Here is an 18762-nt window from a genome sequence, read left to right on the forward strand (position 1 = left end):
GTGCTAGCTCCTGGCCTATAGTCTATTGTTCTGTCCCCAACATACACTGAGTATAGAAAACATTAGGAACATCTTCCTATTGTTGAATTGCACCTCCCTATTGCCCTCAGAACAGCCTCAAAGCCACAGGGATGCTGGCCCATGTTGACTCCAATGCTTCCACACTGTTGTGTGAAGTTGGCTGGATGTCCTTTGGGTGGTGGACAATTCTTGATACACAGGGGAAACTGTTAAGTGTGAAAAACCCAGCCTTGTTGCAGTTCTTCACACAAACCGGTGCGCCTGGCACCTACTACCATACCCTGTTCAAAAGGCACTTCAATCTTTAGTCTCACCCATTTCACCCTCTGAATGGCACACAAACACAATCCATGTCTCAATTTGTCTCAAGGCTTAAAAATCCTACTTTAACCCGTCTCCTGATTGAAGTGGATTCAACATCAATAACGGAACATAGTTTTCACCTGGATTTAGCTGGTCAGTCTATGTCATGGAAAGAGCAGGCCTTCATAATGTTTTGTATAGTCCGTGTAAAACACACCACATGAAGCAGTTTAAAAAAGAAAAAATGTTCCAAGATGAATCATGCAGCTAGAACGTGAATTAAGATGTGATGTGTTTATTCCCAAAGAGGTTTAAGGGATTTGGAGGGCAAGCTGATCCTAGTTCCTTCTACCTGGGGCATAACAGCCTAGAACACGGAGGAACCAGATAGGGGCCTAGAACACGGAGGAACCAGATAGGGGCCTAGAACACGGAGGAACCAGATAGGGGCCTAGAACACGGAGGAACCAGATAGGGGCCTAGAACACGGAGGAACCAGATAGGGGCCTAGAACACGGAGGAACCAGATAGGGGCCTAGAACACGGAGGAACCAGATAGGGGCCTAGAACACGGAGGAACCAGATAGGGGCCTAGAACACGGAGGAACCAGATAGGGGCCTAGAACACGGAGGAACCAAGCTCCAGGGTTTTCTATTTGGGGTTTGCATTTATACTGAACAACAATATAAACGCAACGTGTAAAGTGTTGGTCCCATGTTTCATGAGCTGAATTAAAATTATACATTTTCCATGTGCACATCTCTCAAATTGTATTCACAAATTTGATTACATCACTATTAGTGAGCATTTCTCCCTTGCCAAGATAATCCATCCACCTGACAGGTGTGGCATATCAAGAATCTGATTAAACGGCATGATCATTACACAGGTGCACCTTGTGCTGCGGACAAAAGAACAATCTAGACCTTCCGAGTGGCGCAGCGGTCTAAGGCACTACATCGCAGTGCTAGAGGCGTCACTACAGACCCGGGGTCAATGGGATCTGTACACAATTCCTGGAAGCTGAAAATGTCCCAGTTCTTCCATGGCCTGCATACTCATAAGTCACCCGTTGAGCATGTTTGGGATGCTCTGGATAGACGTGTACAACAGCATGCTCCAGTTCCCGCCAACACCCAGAAACTTCACAGCCACTGAAGAGTGGGACAACACTTCACAATCAACATCCCGATCAACTCTATGCGAAGGAGACGTGTCGCGCTGCATGAGACAAATGGTGGTCACACCAGATATTGACTGGTATTCTGATCCACACCCCTACCTTAAAGGTATCTGTGACCAACAGATGCATATCTGTATTCCCAGTCATGTGAAATCCATAGAATGGGGCATAATTAATTCATTTAATTTGACTTATTTCCTTATTTGAACTGTAACTCAGTAAAATCTTTGAAGTTGTTGCATGTTGCGTTTATATTTTAGTTCAGCGTAGTAATGTCCACATCCTTCGGTCCATCCCGAACTTCAACACCTGACATTTTCTAAAGACACATCAACTCCAGTATTTGAAGAAAACTTCCAAGATGTTTGCGTAACTTTAGGTAACGTACCTCGATGAGCTTGTTGGCGTGCTCGCGGAACACCTGGGCGTATTCCTTCACCTCCTTCTCGTTCCCGTTCTTCGCCGCTTCGATCAAAACCAGCAGAGGAACGTTGGTCTCCAGGAACGAATCAGAAACGTGATCCATGACCGCCTTACGCAGCTACACAGGGAGAGACAGAGTCAGAGCGAGAGAGTCAGACAGTTGGACAGTTATATTAGGTGTACTTGAGAACAGAAAGCCTCTGGTAGAGACACTAAATATTTTGTAAAACCAACCTGTCTCTGGAGGTCTCTGGAGAAGGACTGGGAGGACAGAGAGTACGAGAACAAGGGAAGGAAGGATGAAAGGAAGGAGGGAGGAAAGGAAGAGAGGGGGGAGTTGCACCAACCTGTCTGTGGAGGTCTCTGGAGAAGGACTGGGAGAATGGAGAGGGTGGGAGTTGGACCAACCTGTCTGTGGAGGTCTCTGGAGAATTCATGTGGGGATAAATGGAACAAACAAGGAGGGAGGAAGAGAAGAACGGAAGAGAAGAGGGGGGAGGAAAATCAACCTGCCAGCAGAGGTCTCTGGAGAAGAAAAGGAAGTTGTACCAACCTGTCTGCGAAGGTCCCTAGTCTTCTTGGTCATCCTGTCGATGGCAGTGTTCAGAGCATCACTCCTGTCCTTCTTGCCAGCCTGGAGAGAAAGAGAGAAGGTTAGAGAGGCCTACTGACTGGTAATGACTATTTACACAGAGAGAGAGAGAGAAAGGGAAAGAGGTGGCTGAAAGTCACTGAGGAATGAATCACAGGTCTGCACAAGACAGTGATATGAGTGAGATGGACCATAGATACAGATATCATAGAGATATAGTGTAAGATAGAGAGAACAGTACAGAGTTCTCCCCCTCCATCTTTCTCCTTCTCCCCTTCCATCTTTCTCCTTCTCCCCTTCCATCTTTCTCCTTCTCCCCTTCCATCTTTCTCCTTCTCCCCTTCCATCTTTCTCCTTCTCCCCTTCCATCTTCCTCCTTCTCCCCTCCATCTTCCTCCCGCTCGTTGAGTTTCCCCTGAGGAGGGATATCAACTGAAGGGAAATAAAGTGTCCTGCGTGGAGCCTAATGATCACGGCAGCTTCTTCATATTGATTCCTGCGCCAAGCCTAGATGTTCTGTAGGTTTTAATTGGCCGACCAATCACCTCGTGCGGGAACGCTCTAGTTATTTCCCTGTTCGGTTCCATCTAAGGGTGTTGAGAGGTTCAGATCAGGATGAGCGAACGCGGCACCGGAGAAACTCCTGGTAATAGCCGTCATTCCAACAGAGACTGAAGGAATCTCTCTCTCGTTCCCTCTTTCTCACTCTGTGAATGAGTGTCAAAGGGAGAAACGGCACGCCATCCGAAATGGCACCCTATTCCCTTTGAAGTGCACTACTTTTAACCAAACCCTATGGCCAATGGAACCCTATTCCCTTTGAAGTGCACTACTTTTAACCAGACCCTATGGCCAATGGCACCCTGCTCCCTTCAAAGTGCACTTCTTTTGATCAAGGCCCATAGGGTAGTAGTGCAGTAAATAAGGGTTGCCATTTAGGGTGCAGTAGAGTGTACCTTGGTTAACAGATGAGAATGAGAGCGGACCGCCAAGCTAGCTGACGTCACAAACCAGTCCTGCTCTACCACATCATGAGAAAATAAGAGACAATATATACCTCAACGTGGTGTGTAATTTGGAAAACTAAAATGCAGCCTGACTGCAGAGAGACGCCCCACAGGCCTCCGGTCAAAAGTAGTGCGCACTAGGTAGGGAACAGGGTGCCATTTGGGACTCCTCCAGGAGGGAGGGAGGGATCAAGTCGTCATTAGAAGATAAGGTCGTAGTACTAGACAGTGACAGGCTACAGGAGAGGAGCAGGTTTTTTAATAGAACTCAATAAATACACTGAACTGGAGATGGAGTGCTTGTCATCAGCATACACTGAACACTGCAGTTGTTCACACGCTATGCTCACAATTAACAGGCTACACAGCCAAATCAGATGCTAATATTAACAGGCTAGCTAACACAATGCTAAGGTAACTGGTAGGATAGATGGGGATGGGGTGGCTGGTAGGATAGATGGGGGGTGGGACTGAGGGGGATGGGACAGAGGGGGGTGGCTGGTAGGATAGATGGGGGTGGACCAGTTGGTGATGGGACAGAGGGTGATGGGGTGGCTGGTAGGATAGATGGGGGTGGGACAGAGGGGGGTGGCTGGTAGGATAGATGGGGGTGGACCAGTTGGTGATGGGACAGAGGGTGATGGGGTGGCTGGTAGGATAGATGGGGGTGGGACAGAGGGGGGTGGCTGGTAGGATAGATGGGGGTGGACCAGTTGGTGATGGGACAGAGGGTGATGGGGTGGCTGGTAGGATAGATGGGGGTGGCTGGTAGGATAGATGGGGGTGGGACAGAGGGGGGTGGCTGGTAGGATATGGGGATGGGGGATTAGGGTGTTCCGTCTGGGACCCACCTACTACCATCACAACATATCATGTTGATGTATCATACACACACAGTCATCACCACTGAGCTTACAGGTTGGCATCTAGAACACTGGAGAGGAGACCCTCCCCGGGGAGGGAGGGAGGGAGGGAGGGAGGGAGGGAGGGAGGACCAGCTCAATCATATATCCACCCAATAAGAGAAGAGGAGACGGGAAAAGGAGGAGGGAAGCAACAGTTGGCTTTTCTATTGTCTGGAGCTGGTCCAGTCTGAACACACCCTCACATCAAACATTATGGAGAGTCTGTCTGGAGCTGGTCCAGTCTGAACACACCCTTACATCAAACATTATGGAGAGTGTCTGGAGCTGGTCCAGTCTGAACACACCCTTACATCAAACATTATGGAGAGTCTGTCTGGAGCTGGTCCAGTCTGAACACACCCTTACATCAAACATTATGGAGAGTCTGTCTGGAGCTGGTCCAGTCTGAACACACCCTTACATCAAACATTATGGAGAGCAAGAGGAGTCTCTCTTACTGTTGAGATAAAGAGGAAGGGAGAGAGAGAGAGAGGAGGAAGGTTAGGAAAGGAAGTGAGAAAGACGCACGTTGAAAGAAGAGACAACTCACGTCACTGGTGACGCGGCCGCCTCCTTCCAAGGTGCTGAACTGAGTCAAAACATGAACGGGAGACAGCTAGCCAGACCCCCCCCCCCCCCCCCGCCTCTCCCAACCAAACCACTAACAGGTGGTTGGAATTCGCCCCCGTCTATTACACCGTTCCAAACCTTTCTAATTGAAGTACAGAGCGGCTGACCATACGTCAGCCCGATACTCTAAATGGAAGCAGTGCCCTCTGGATAGACGTGAATGATGTATCACACTCTTCCCTCCAATCAGACTACAGCATACCCACCTCCTGCTCAGTTCAACCAAGGGGGCTTTGCAGCATATTTCTACTGCTCTACCCCCCCCCTCCCCCCCTCCCTCCCTCCATCTCTCCATCCAGCTCTACTACGGGAGTCCAGGGATTCATAAAAAGGGTCATTTGTTTAATAATTATATTTAGTTTGTGTCTAGCGTGCGCTCATATATAAGCACATACATACATATATATATATACACACACATACACATACATACACATACATATATATATATATATATATATATATATACATACACACACACACGGTCAGACAACAGGCAGGTTCAGATTTAGTCCTGGTTGGTTCCAACAGGGAGCTGCCGCAACACGTTGGCGATATCAATATTCTGATGGTGACGAGTCAGCGGAAACGAGGGAACACGAAAAAAAAAGAGATGTGGAGAGGGAGAGGAGGAATGATGCTCGTGAGCACTGTGCGCAAGTGTGCAAGGCAGAAAGCAAACGAGTGAGCAAGAGAGAGCACAGTAGAGAAAACGAGAGAGAAAGAGCGAGAGAGAGAGAGAGAGAAACAGCACTGATGTTCGACGCCAGGCTGCCACCACTCTGTAGTGGTGAGTGGCTGCAACAAAAGCACAGAATAACATCCCTGGCTTTCTTGTCGTCTTTTCTCTCTGCCACTGCCTGCCTGCGTTGTTAGCTGGCTGCTCGGGACGCCCAGAGCCCATAGGACGAGAGTTGCTCCCTCCAACATACTGATCGCTGCAGGAGGCTGTGCTGGTCACCACACCACGGACCGACCAACCAACCCAACGGCTCTCTGCCTCCCGGGTCTCCCTGCCATCAACAAGTTAGGGGCTGGACGGTTAGGGGACGTAGAGGACCCCCCCCCTCAGCAAAGAGGGGCACTATTTGATACTCAATTAACCAATTGAGCTGACATTGCAGTGTGGAAGGAGGGAAGGAAAACGAGGAAACAGAGTGATTAGCGCCAGGGAGCTTTGGATGCAAATCAACTAAAAACAAAGATCCCCCCCCCAAAAAAGCCCGTTGGATAATGTGTGATTAAATAAACGCCAGAGGGGAAGAGCACAGCTAGGAACCGACGACATCATCAACCAGGGACATGGGATTTGTGATTTTGTTTCAATTGGGAGGACTCGAGAGCATCGCTGCCACTTCATTACTTCAGCAAGAGAAGAGCCCGGTTCCTTTTGTGACTCAAAAGGGCTTTTCTTTTCTCCCTTTGTGTTCCATCTGGCTGCTTCGGGAGTCCGCTGTGGAAAAGGACAGTTGAATGCAGCCTCCGACGTGCACAAAAGAATGGGTAAGTTATCCTCTTTTATTCCAGAGAGTCTGGACCTGAATAGGAAACAGAGTGAAACGGAGGGGGGGGCTAATAGGGGTATTCTATTTACTTTCAATGTCATCCTCCTCTTCTTTCCCTTTTTATTTGGGGGGGGGGGGGGGGGCGGGGAGAGTCAAGTCTTGATTTCTTATAAAATTATACGACCAACTGACATGTTGTATAACAGTGCGGGGGGGAGAAGAAGAAAAAAATCTCCATGCCAATTCTTAAATGCTGAGCGTAAACTAAAATTATATTAAAACAAAAACAAATAAATTATCTATTGAATCAAAAGGCATAATGATTCTAGAAGCAGAGAGACGAGTAAAGAAATCATTAATAAAATAATATTCTGCAGATATTCTTCTGTCTGATCATAAACAAATGACCTGAATGGAGGGCGAGACGTCCTCCACATCACTGTTTCATGTATAAATACATGAACATGTAACAGAGACAAACTGTTGTGTGTTTCTGAGAGGATTGTTTCCTCAACCTCTGTCCCCTGTCCTTCCTTCCTTCCTTCCTTCCTTCCTTCCTTCCTTCCTTCAAGGAAACTCAGAACGCTCATGTTCATAGCAGTGATGATATGTGATCGATAGTATGTGAAATTCTGGAATACTGAGGGGGTAGGGGAGGGGTCAGGTAGGCAGAGCAAGAGGGAGAAGAGGGGAGGGTCTTTTTATTTACCGCCACAGATTAGCAGTAAGTGCTCTGCAGAGATCAGCATTGCCTCCCCTTGGTTGATTTTCTTATCTTTAAACCCCCCCCCCCCCCCCCCCAGGTTTCCATTCAAGGTGGCCATTGGTGGGACCTGCACCAACGGCATTGTGCCTGTGTGTGATCAGCATGCTGCTGTGCCTGCTGTCTCCTGCGTCATGCACAACCTGCCCCCAGAAATGCCGCTGCGAGGACCAGCAGTTCTACTGCGACACCCAGGGGCTGGAGGCGCCCCCGGACAGCGTTGACAGAGGGGCCCTGGGGTTATCGCTCCGCCACAACAGCATCGCTGAACTGAGCCCGGACCAGTTCTATGGCTTCTCCCAGCTCACCTGGCTCCACCTGGACCACAACCAGGTCACCACGGTGCAGGAGGACGCCTTCCAGGGGCTCTACAAACTCAAAGACCTCAACCTGAGCTCCAACCGGATCACAACGCTGCCAAACACAACCTTCATCCACCTCATCAACCTACAGATCCTGGACCTGTCCTTCAACCTGATGACTGCGCTGGAGCCTGAGCTGTTCCATGGCCTCCGCAAGCTGCAGATCCTCCACCTGCGCTCCAACTCGCTGCGCACCACCCCCGTCCGGGCCTTCTGGGACTGCCGCAGCCTTGAGTACCTGGGTCTGTCCAACAACCGGCTGCGAAGCCTGGCCCGTAACGGCTTCGCTGGCCTCATTAAACTCAGAGAACTCCACTTGGAACACAACCAGCTGACTAAGATCAACCTGGCTCACTTCCCCCGCCTGGTGGCTTTGCAGTTCCTTTACCTGCAGTGGAACAAGATCTCCAACCTGACCTGCAACATGGAGTGGACCTGGACCACGCTGGAGAAGCTGGACATCACGGGGAACGAGATCCGGGTGCTGACCCCGGACGTGTTTGAGACACTGCCCAACCTGAAGATCCTCCTATTGGATAACAACAAGCTAGGCAGCCTGGACCCTCTGGTCTTGGATATGTGGCGGTCTCTAGGTACCGTGGGGTTGTCTAGCAACCTTTGGGAATGTACCAAAGGGATCTGTTCCCTGGCCACTTGGCTAAGCACCTTCAAGGGGAGGTGGGAACACTCCATCCTGTGTCACACCCCCGAGTATGCCCAGGGCGAGGAGATACTGGATGCCGTTTATGGATTCCAACTTTGCCCAAATTTTACGGCGCCGCCACCGGTCGTCTTGACCACAAACACATTGTCGATGGCCACGGACGTGTCGACAGGCACAACTGCGGAGGTCACCAGCTCGCTGTTTGGAATAATGCAGCAGACACCCACGCAGGACTTCTATGTGGATTTTGGCCGCTTTACGACCATAATGACAACGACCACCACACAGCGCACCGCCCTGGCAACCGCCCTGGCAACCTCCGCCACGACAGTGGAGGGCGGAGAGCTGGGAGTCACGGAGGACTTCTCGGAGACGGACAACACGGTCCTAACCCAGAGGGTGATCATTGGAACTATGGTCCTTCTGTTTACCTTCTTCCTCATCATTTTCGTTGTGTTCATCTCACGGAAGTGCTGCCCTCCTACCATGCGCAGGATACGCCAGTGCTCGGCCATGCAGAACCGCCGCCAGATGAGGACCCAGCAGCGGCAGCAAATGGCGGACCTGGCCACGCAGGTACCCTATAACGAGTACGAGCCCAGCCACGAGGAGGGAGCGCTGGTTATCATCAACGGCTACGGGCAGTGCAAGTGTCAACAGCTGCCTTACAAAGAGTGTGAAGTGTAAACTATGTATTACTCCTGCAGCAGCATATGGGCTGTTGACCATTCTAAATACAGGGTTTTACTTTTTTGCTTTCCCCCCCAGTTTACACAACAACAAAAAAAGAATAATTTCTACTCGCTAGCTTTGAGAAATCAATGAGATGAGTTTATTGAATGGGAGAGTTGATGACTGGTGGAAATGGACAGTGACGAGACTGATGAGGATGTAGTAGAGATAGTAACCATTTATTTTTATATGAATGTTCATATCAAGCTGTGGGCAATCAGTCTAAAAAAAGGAAAACGGTAGAGATTTATCACCACATTGTTATTAGTCACTTTCTGCAGCACGGAGAAAAATGTCTTTTTTTTTTTAATAGCCAAAAAACGTCTGTAGACTGATCCTCTTACTAAGAGACGGTACAGATACAGATGGCGGCCTATATCATGATATCATTATCAAGGGGAATCGGTGTCGGAAAGGAACGTGGATTATAATGACAGGTTTTAAGACGCACGGTAGCCACAGTATGTTACCATCACAATCACTTGTTGGTACAGAAGTGATTAAATGGGGTTTGGTTATTAAATTAAAAGCATTTTTTTTTTATTCACATTTGTTAGTTTTTTTTGTAAATTACTATGAATATTGAATAAATGTTTATTTATGTCACAATCTGAATTAAATCTCCAACAGAAAATCTAATCTGATAAACATTACTTGGTTTATATTTATATTTCACAAACGTGCATTCCCTCCCTCTCTCCGTCCCTCTCTCCGTCCCTCTCTCCGTCCCTCTCTCCGTCCCTCTCTCCGTCCCTCTCTCCGTCCCTCTCTCCGTCCCTCTCCCTCTCTCCGTCCCTCTCCCTCTCTCCGTCCCTCTCCCTCTCTCCGTCCCTCTCCCTCTCTCCGTCCCTCTCCCTCTCTCCGTCCCTCTCCCTCTGGATCTAAACAGGACCTTTCTATTCTGGTCAGTGAACACCCACGATAGCCGATTTCATTTGATTCAATAAAAGGCCATTGCCTCCCATTAAAAGCTAAAAGCTTAGCACTGTCCGTGGAAAGGTTAATGTCCAATTTGCCTGCAGTAGCTGCTTAGCCAAACCGTCTACAGCCCGAGATGGAGATTGTAGTGGAGATGTATCAAGAGACTTTACATGTAAACATTCACCATCATCGGTCACACGACGGTATTAAAGAGATCAGTGTGACGACCTGCAGAGAGTAAGAATAGCCGCAGCAGAACTTTAGGTCTACTGCCGTTTTACTGATGCAATATACGCCAGCGGCTAACACACACACACACACAGAATAAGTTTCTGGAGAGGTAGTAGCAGATATCTAGCTAGTACAGAGACAGAGAGTAATGATGGAACAATGGAAAAACCTGTTCTGCTCTGCACAGTGTCTCATCATCCTGAAAAATACATTTGTCTCAGGAGGAGTCCCAGTCGTGTTAGAACTCCCAGCTAGCCAGCCTACGTCGCAGCGGCAAAGACTAATCAGCTCGGACAGCGTCAACATTGAACCAATTAAGGAAAAGGCAAAAAATAATCTAATATTCTGTCGCCCCACACCAGTGATCCAGCAGAGATGTAGATGGCTACTGCGGTCAGTCAGTTGGCCATTCAAAATAAACAGTTGGTAGAAACATCTTTCACTCAACACAGCCAACAAGGACATTTACCTCCAAATCACAAATCCTACTCTTGTGAGAGATTGTCAGGCCAGGCTGACATTTCCCTTATTTGGAAAGAAAGGATGAGAGGGAGGAAAAACAGGCAGAAAGAAGAGGAAGAAAAACAGACAGAAAGAAGAGGGGGGGGGGTTGACTAGATAATTACCCCGCACGGCTTTATGTTAAACTGTAGAGAATCTCCCATGAGAGCGAATGTAGCTCCTGTGATAAGCAAATAGAGGGGAGAGGAGCGCGGCTGAGGCTGGGGCTCAGGCAGAGGAGGCTGAGAGGCAGGTTTAGGACACATTGGTATGCAGCACAGAGAGGATGTGCATTAGCATCAGACTAAAGCAGCCGCCACTGCAGCTCCTCTCCCTCCCCCTCCATCCGCAGGTCTTTTTGTGCTCCTTTTACAAGGTAGGGGGCAGGGAGAGAGAAGGAAAAGAGTTGGGGGGAGGAGGGATATTTGGGGGGGGGGTTATGCCTTGGCTTATCTAAGGGAATCCTTCTGAGCGGTTAATGTTATTCTATGGGGCTAAGATCTACAGGACTGGTCAAGATTATCAATGGGGCTAAGATCTACAGGACTGGTCAAGATATTATATGGGGCTAAGATCTACAGGACTGGTCAAGATATTATATGGGACTAAGTTCTACAGGACTGGTCAAGATATTCTATGGGGCTAAGATCTACAGGACTGGTCAAGATATTCTATGGGACTAAGATCTACAGGACTGGTCAAGATATTATATGGGACTAAGTTCTACAGGACTGGTCAAGATATTATATGGGACTAAGATCTACAGGACTGGTCAAGATATTATATGGGACTAAGATCTACAGGACTGGTCAAGATATTATATGGGACTAAGTTCTACAGGACTGGTCAAGATATTATATGGGACTAAGATCTACAGGACTGGTCAAGATATTATATGGGACTAAGATCTACAGGACTGGTCAAGATATTCTATGGGACTAAGATCTACAGGACTGGTCAAGATATTCTATGGGGCTAAGATCTACAGGACTGGTCAAGTTATTATATGGGACTAAGATCTACAGGCTGTTCAAGATATTTATAGGGACTAAGATCTACAGGACTGGTCAAGATATTATATGGGACTAAGATCTACAGGACTGGTCAAGATATTCTATGGGACTAAGATCTACAGGACTGGTCAAGTTATTCTATGGGGCGATCCAGTACACAGTGCACCGGTTTAGACCAGTGGCATAACGGTTGTGGTCAAAAGTAGTGCACTATATAGGAGAGAGTGTGTCATTTGGAACAAACAGTGACATCACCTTTCGGCTGGGACAACATAGGGAGAGGAGAGGTAAACACCACCTTGGGGCTGGGACAACATAGGGAGAGGATAGGTAAACATCACCTTGGGGCTGGGACAACATAGGGAGAGGAGAGGTAAACATCACCTTGGGGCACTGGACATAGGGAGAGGTAAACATCACCTTGGGGCTGGGACAACATAGGGAAGGAGAGGTAACACCACCTTGGGGCTGGGACAACATAGGGAGGGAGAGGTAAACACCACCTTGGGGCTGGGACAACATAGGGAGAGGAGAGGTAAACACCACCTTGGGGCTGGGACAACATAGGAGGGGAGAGGTAAACATCACCTTGGGGCTGGGACAACATAGGGAGAGGAGAGGTAAACATCACCTTGGGGCTGGGACAACATAGGGAGAGGTAACACCCACCTTGGGGCTGGGACAACATAGGAGGAGGTAAACATCACCTTGGGGCTGGGACAACATAGGAAGGAGAGGTAACATCACCTTGGGCTGGGACAACATAGGGAGAGGTAAAACACCTTGGGCTGGGACAACATAGGGAGAGGTAAATCCGAGGGCTGGGGGGGGACAACATAGGGAGAGGAGAGGTAAACATCACCTTGGGGCTGGACAACATAGGGAGAGGAGAGGTAACACACCTGGGGCTGGGACAACATAGGGAGAGGAGAGGTAAACACCACCTTGGGGCTGGGACAACATAGGGAGAGGAGAGGTAAACATCACCTTGGGGCTGGGACAACATAGGGAGAGGAGAGGTAAACATCACCTTGGGGCTGGGACAACATAGGGAGAGGTAAACACCACCTTGGGGCTGGGACAACATAGGGAGAGGTAAACATCACCTTGGGGCTGGGACAACATAAGAGAGGTAAACACCACCTTGGGGCTGGGAACATAGGAGAGGTAAACATCACCTTGGGGCTGGGACAACATAGGGAGAGGAGAGGTAAACATCACCTTGGGGCTGGGACAACATAAGGAGAGGAGAGGTAAACATCACCTTGGGGTTGGGACAACATAGGGAGAGGAGAGGTAAACACCACCTTGGGGCTGGGACAACATAGGGAGAGGTAAACATCACCTTGGGGCGGGACAACATAGGGAGAGGTAAACATCACCTTGGGCGGGACAACATAGGAGAGAGAGGTAAACATCACCTTGGGGCTGGGACAACATAGGAGAGAGAGGTAAACATCACCTTGGGGCTGGGACAACATAGGGAGAGGTAAACATCACCTTGGGGCTGGGACAACATAGGGAGGGGAGAGGTAAACATCACCTTGGGGCTGGGACAACATAGGGAGAGGAGAGGTAAACATCACTTGGGGCTGCGAAAACATAGAGAGGAGAGGTAAACATCACCTTGGGCTGGGACAACATGGGAGAGGAGAGGTAACACCACCTTGGCTGGGACAACATAGGGAGAGAGTAAACACCACCTTGGGGCTGGGACAACAAGAGAGGAGAGGTAAACATCACCTTGGGGCTGGGACAACATAGGGAGGGGAGAGGTAAACATCACCTTGGGGCTGGGACAACATAGGGAGAGGAGAGGTAAACACCACCTTGGGGCTGGGACAACATAGGGAGGAGAGGTAAACATCACCTTGGGGCTGGGACAACATAGGAGAGAGGGTAAACACCACCTGGGGCTGGGACACATAGGAGAGGGTAAACACCACCTTGGGGCTGGGACAACATAGGGAGAGGTAAACACCACCTTGGGGCTGGGACAACATAGGGAGAGGTAAACATCACCTTGGGGCTGGGACAACATAGGGAGAGGTAAACATCACCTTGGGGCTGGGACAACATAGGGAGAGGAGAGGTAAACATCACCTTGGGGCTGGGACAACATGGGGAGAGTAAACATCACCTTGGGGCTGGAGCAACATAGGGGGAGAGGTAAACATCACCTTGGGGCTGGGACAACATAGGGAGAGGTAAACATCACCTTGGGGCTGGGACAACATAGGGAGAGGTAAACATCACCTTGGGGCTGGGACAACATAGGGAGAGGTAAACATCACCTTGGGGCTGGGACAACATAGGGAGAGGTAAACATCACCTTGGGCTGGGACAACATGGGAGAGGTAAACATCACCTTGGGGCTGGACAACATGGGAGAGTAAACATCACCTTGGGGCTGGGACAACATAGGGAGGAGGTAAACATCACCTTGGGGCTGGGACACCTAGGGAGAGGTAAAACATCACCTTGGGGCTGGGACACAATAGGGAGGAGTAAACATCACCTTGGGGCTGAGAGACACAATGGGGAGATAGGGAGAGGTAACATCACCTTGGGGCTGGACAACATAGGGAGAGGAAACATCACCTTGGGGCTGGGACAACATAGGGGGAGAGGTAAACATCACCTTGGGGCTGGGACAACATAGGGAGGGGAGAGGTAACATCCACCTTGGGGCTGGGACAACATAGGGAGAGGAGAGGTAAACACCACCTTGGGGCTGGGACAACATAGGGAGAGGAGAGGTAAACATCACCTTGGGGCTGGGACAACATAGGGAGAGGTAAACACCACCTTGGGGCTGGGACAACATAGGGAGAGGAGAGGTAAACACCACCTTGGGGCTGAGACAACATAGGGAGGGGAGAGGTAAACACCACCTTGGGGCTGGGACAACATAGGGAGAGGTAAACATCACCTTGGGGCTGGGACAACATAGGGAGAGGAGAGGTAAACATCACCTTGGGGCTGGGACAACATAGGGAGAGGAGAGGTAAACATCACCTTGGGGCTGGGACAACATAGGGAGAGGAGAGGTAACATCCTTGGGCTGGGACAACATAGGGAGAGGAGAGGTAAACACCACCTTGGGGCTGGGACAACATAGGGAGAGTAAACACACCTTGGGCTGGGACAACATAGGAGAGAGAGGTAAACATCACCTTGGGGCTGGGACAAACATAGGAGGGGAGAGGTAAACATCACCTTGGGCGGGGACAACATAGGGAGAGGAGAGGTAAACACCTTGGGCTGGGACAACATAGGGAGGAGGGTAAACCACCTGGCTGGGACAACATAGGGAGAGGAGAGGTAAACACCACCTTGGGGCTGGGACAACATAGGGAGAGGAGAGGTAAACATCACCTTGGGGCTGGGACAACATAGGGAGAGGAGAGGTAAACATCACCTTGGGGCTGGGACAACATAGGGAGAGGAGAGGTAAACACCACCTTGGGGCTGGGACAACATAGGGAGAGGTAACACCACCTTGGGCTGGACAACAGGAGAGGAGAGTAAACATCACCTTGGGGCTGGGACAACATAGGGAGAGGAAGGTAAACATCACCTTGGCTGGACAACTAGGAGAGGAGAGGTAAACATCACCTTGGGGCTGGGACAACATAGAGAGGAGAGGTAAACACACCTTGGGGCTGGACAACTAGGGAGAGGTAAACATCACCTTGGGGCTGGACAACATGGAGGGAGAGGTAAACATCACCTTGGGGCTGGGACAACATAGGGAGAGGAGAGGTAAACATCACCTTGGGGATGTGGCATCAAAACCAATTACTGCTCCCCTCCTACAAAAACTGAAAATCAACCCCAAAAAGTTTTTTTTAATCAATGAAAATGAAAGCAAGACAGGGGGAGTGAGCCAAAGTTAAATATAACAGTTTAGGAATTGGCACAGGCTCAGAGTTCTGGCCAACTCCTACTAGAAGACAGGAGTATTTTGAAGTCATCCTTCTACAAAGACTGGAAATGCTTCAAAATAGATTGAGAGATTCATGATTTAAGTGACTGGGGATGGGAGGTGAGGCAGGATGGTTCCTAGAGGGCGCTATGAAGTGTCAACTGTGTTGAAACAGGCCATCTTCTAACGGGGCCTAGCAAACGGGGCCAAGCTAACGGGGCCAAGCTAACAGGGCCAAGCTAACGGGGCCAAGCAAACGGGGCCAAGCAAACGGGGCCAAGCAAACGGGGCCAAGCAAACGGGGCCAAGCAAACGGGGCCAAGCAAACGGGGCCAAGCTAACGGGGCCAAGCTAACGGGGCCAAGCTAACGGGGCCTAACGGGGCCAAGCTAACGGGGCCTAACGGGGCCAAGCTAACGGGGCCTAACGGGGCCAAGCTAACGGGGCCAAGCTAACGGGGCCAAGCTAACGGGGCCAAGCTAACGGGGCCAAGCTAACGGGGCCAAGCTAACGGGGCCAAGCTAACGGGGCCAAGCTAACGGGGCCAAGCTAACGGGGCCTAACGGGGCCAAGCTAACGGGGCCAAGCTAACCCAATGCTTTTTCATAAGTATGTGGACTATAAAGTAAGGTGTACCATTTGGGGTGCAGTCCTATACACCGTCAACAATGACGTGGTCTCGCTAGAGGTCCTAAACACGCTGACAACATCCAGGAAAGAGAGCGGAAAAAAAACAGGTTTAAGTTCTTATTGGTTCAATTAAAAATCAGATCATGAACAATATTCCAGTGTTCTACAAGACAAATCTAGAGGAGAGTCGTACCATATACCCTTAACAGCTCACTATTTGGGACAATGTTGATTTCTTAAGGGAATAGGGTGCCATTTGGGACGCAGTCAGAGCCGAGCAGGAACTAGATTTTACCAGTCAGAGCCGAGCAGGAACTAGAGTTTACCAGTCAGAGCCGAGCAGGAACTAGAGTTTACCAGTCAGAGCCGAGCAGGAACTAGATTTTACCAGTCAGCCGAGCAGGAACTAGATTTTACCAGTCAGAGCCGAGCAGGAACTAGAGTTTACCAGTCAGAGCCGAGCAGGAACTAGAGTTTACCAGTCAGAGCCGAGCAGGAACTAGATCTTACCAGTCAGAGCCGAGCAGGAACTAGATTTTACCAGCAGAGCAGGAACCAGATTTTACCAGTCAGAGCCGAGCAGGAACTAGATCTTACCAGCAGAGCCGAGCAGGAACTAGATCTTACCAGCAGAAACGAGCCGGAACGAGATCTTACCAGCAGAGCCGAGCAGGAACTAGATCTTACCAGCAGAAACGAGCCGGAACGAGATCTTACCAGCAGAGACGAGCCGGAACGAGATCTTACCAGCAGAAACGAGCCGGAACGAGATCTTACCAGTCAGAGCCGAGCAGGAACTAGATTTTACCAGTCAGAGCCGAGCCGGAACTAGATCTTACCAGTCAGAGCCGAGCAGGAACTAGATTTTACCAGTCAGAGCCGAGCAGGAACTAGATTTTACCAGTCAGAGCCGAGCAGGAACTAGATTTTACCAGTCAGAGCCGAGCAGGAACTAGATCTTACCAGTCAGAGCCGAGCAGGAACTAGATTTTACCAGTCAGAGCCGAGCCGGAACGAGATCTTACCAGTCAGAGCCGAGCCGGAACGAGATCTTACCATCGACCGAGCAGGAACTAGATTTTACCAGTCAGAGCCGAGCAGGAACTAGATTTTACCAGTCAGAGCCGAGCAGGAACTAGATTTTACCAGTCAGAGCCGAGCCGAACTAGATTTTACCAGTCAGAGCCGAGCGGAACTAGATTTTACCAGTCAGAGCCGAGCAGGAACTAGATTTTACCAGTCAGAGCCGAGCAGGAACTAATTTTACCAGTCAGAGCCGAGCAGGAACTACTTTTACCAGTCAGAGCCGAGCAGGAACTAGATTTTACCAGTCAGAGCCGAGCAGGAACTAGATTTTACCAGTCAGAGCCGAGCAGGAACTAGATTTTACCAGTCAGAGCCGAGCAGGAACGAGATCTTACCAGCAGAGCCGAGCCGGAACGAGATCTTACCAGCAGAAACGAGCCGGAACGAGATCTTACCTGCAGAGACGAGCCGGAACGAGATCTTACCAGCAGAGACGAGCCGAGCAGGAGGCAACAGGTGTTCAAAACATCCATCCACATTGCAGAGGACTGTTTCAGTCAGTCAGTCACACAACTCACAAGGTTTTTGAAGTCCTTATTCAAATTGTTGTTCCATTGTAGTTTTTCCAAACTAAGCCATGTCATGTATTCCCATTTTGATGTCTCAGAAAAAAACTAATTTAGATTTTATTTTTTCCATCAAGAGTAAGAACTGTGTTATTGTTGTCCATTCCAAATCTTTATTGTCTTATCCAAGAAACCAGTCCCAGCTGACTTCAGTCTTAACGTCATCCCAGATAAAATCAGAAGCCTTATTTCTAAATAACGGCCCAAGGATGGATAAGAGGGACAGGAGAGAGTGAATAGTAGTATATTTTTTGGGGGGGGAGGGAAGGAAAGTGTTGGCAAACAATTAACATCTCACGGTTAAAGATTACAGCTTGTTTTTAAAATGATTGAAATTAACACACAATTTGTAGAAATATGCCTCCATTTTCACATTCTGGCTCTGTCAATTTAGTTTTTTTTGGTTGTTATCTTGTCATACTCTGAAGCCCTACCCCACTCCACCTACCCCCTCCCTGATAACCTCTGTGGCAAATTAATGCTTTCCTTCTGTATTGTAAGATGTACAATTTAATATCTGTAAAGTGGGTAAGATGTGGCAAAACTAAAAAAAAAACATTTTCTTAAAACATATATTTTTAAATAAAAATGGTTACAATGAATTTGTTCGGTCTGATTTCCCGGCACCCATGAGAACTGGTTTAAATTAAGTGATGCTTATTATGCCATTGTCCCTTTTCAAACTGTCCGTCTTGGTGATTCTTAAACCATCAGTACAGTTTCCAACCCCAACCAAGAGTTGGCATGGTGATCTAGTCGAACAGAACCCTCCAATCATATCACGGCATGGTGATC

General features: G+C 49.1%; 2 protein-coding genes across 4 annotated transcripts in view; one reads left to right on the plus strand and one right to left on the minus strand.

The window, feature by feature from the left end:
• Positions 1–18762, minus strand: part of ctnna1 (catenin (cadherin-associated protein), alpha 1) — a 252692-nt gene that overhangs the window by 120816 nt on the left and 113114 nt on the right. For all 3 annotated transcript variants that reach the window (XM_039012640.1, XM_039012638.1, XM_039012639.1), the window contains exons 9-10: positions 2485–2565; positions 1897–2049 (exon numbers count right to left, since the gene is read on the minus strand). In XM_039012640.1, coding sequence (XP_038868568.1) covers positions 1897–2049; positions 2485–2565 — 234 coding nt within the window. The remainder of the gene's footprint in view (positions 1–1896; positions 2050–2484; positions 2566–18762) is intronic.
• LOC120061855 (leucine-rich repeat transmembrane neuronal protein 2-like) lies at positions 6565–9046 on the plus strand. The gene is made up of 2 exons (XM_039011637.1): positions 6565–6568; positions 7374–9046. Exons 1-2 carry the CDS (start codon positions 6565–6567, stop codon positions 9044–9046), a joined length of 1677 nt encoding a protein of 558 aa, XP_038867565.1.

Source organism: Salvelinus namaycush, chromosome 17 (genome assembly GCF_016432855.1).
Source record: "Salvelinus namaycush isolate Seneca chromosome 17, SaNama_1.0, whole genome shotgun sequence".
Taxonomy (NCBI): Eukaryota; Metazoa; Chordata; class Actinopteri; order Salmoniformes; family Salmonidae; genus Salvelinus; species Salvelinus namaycush.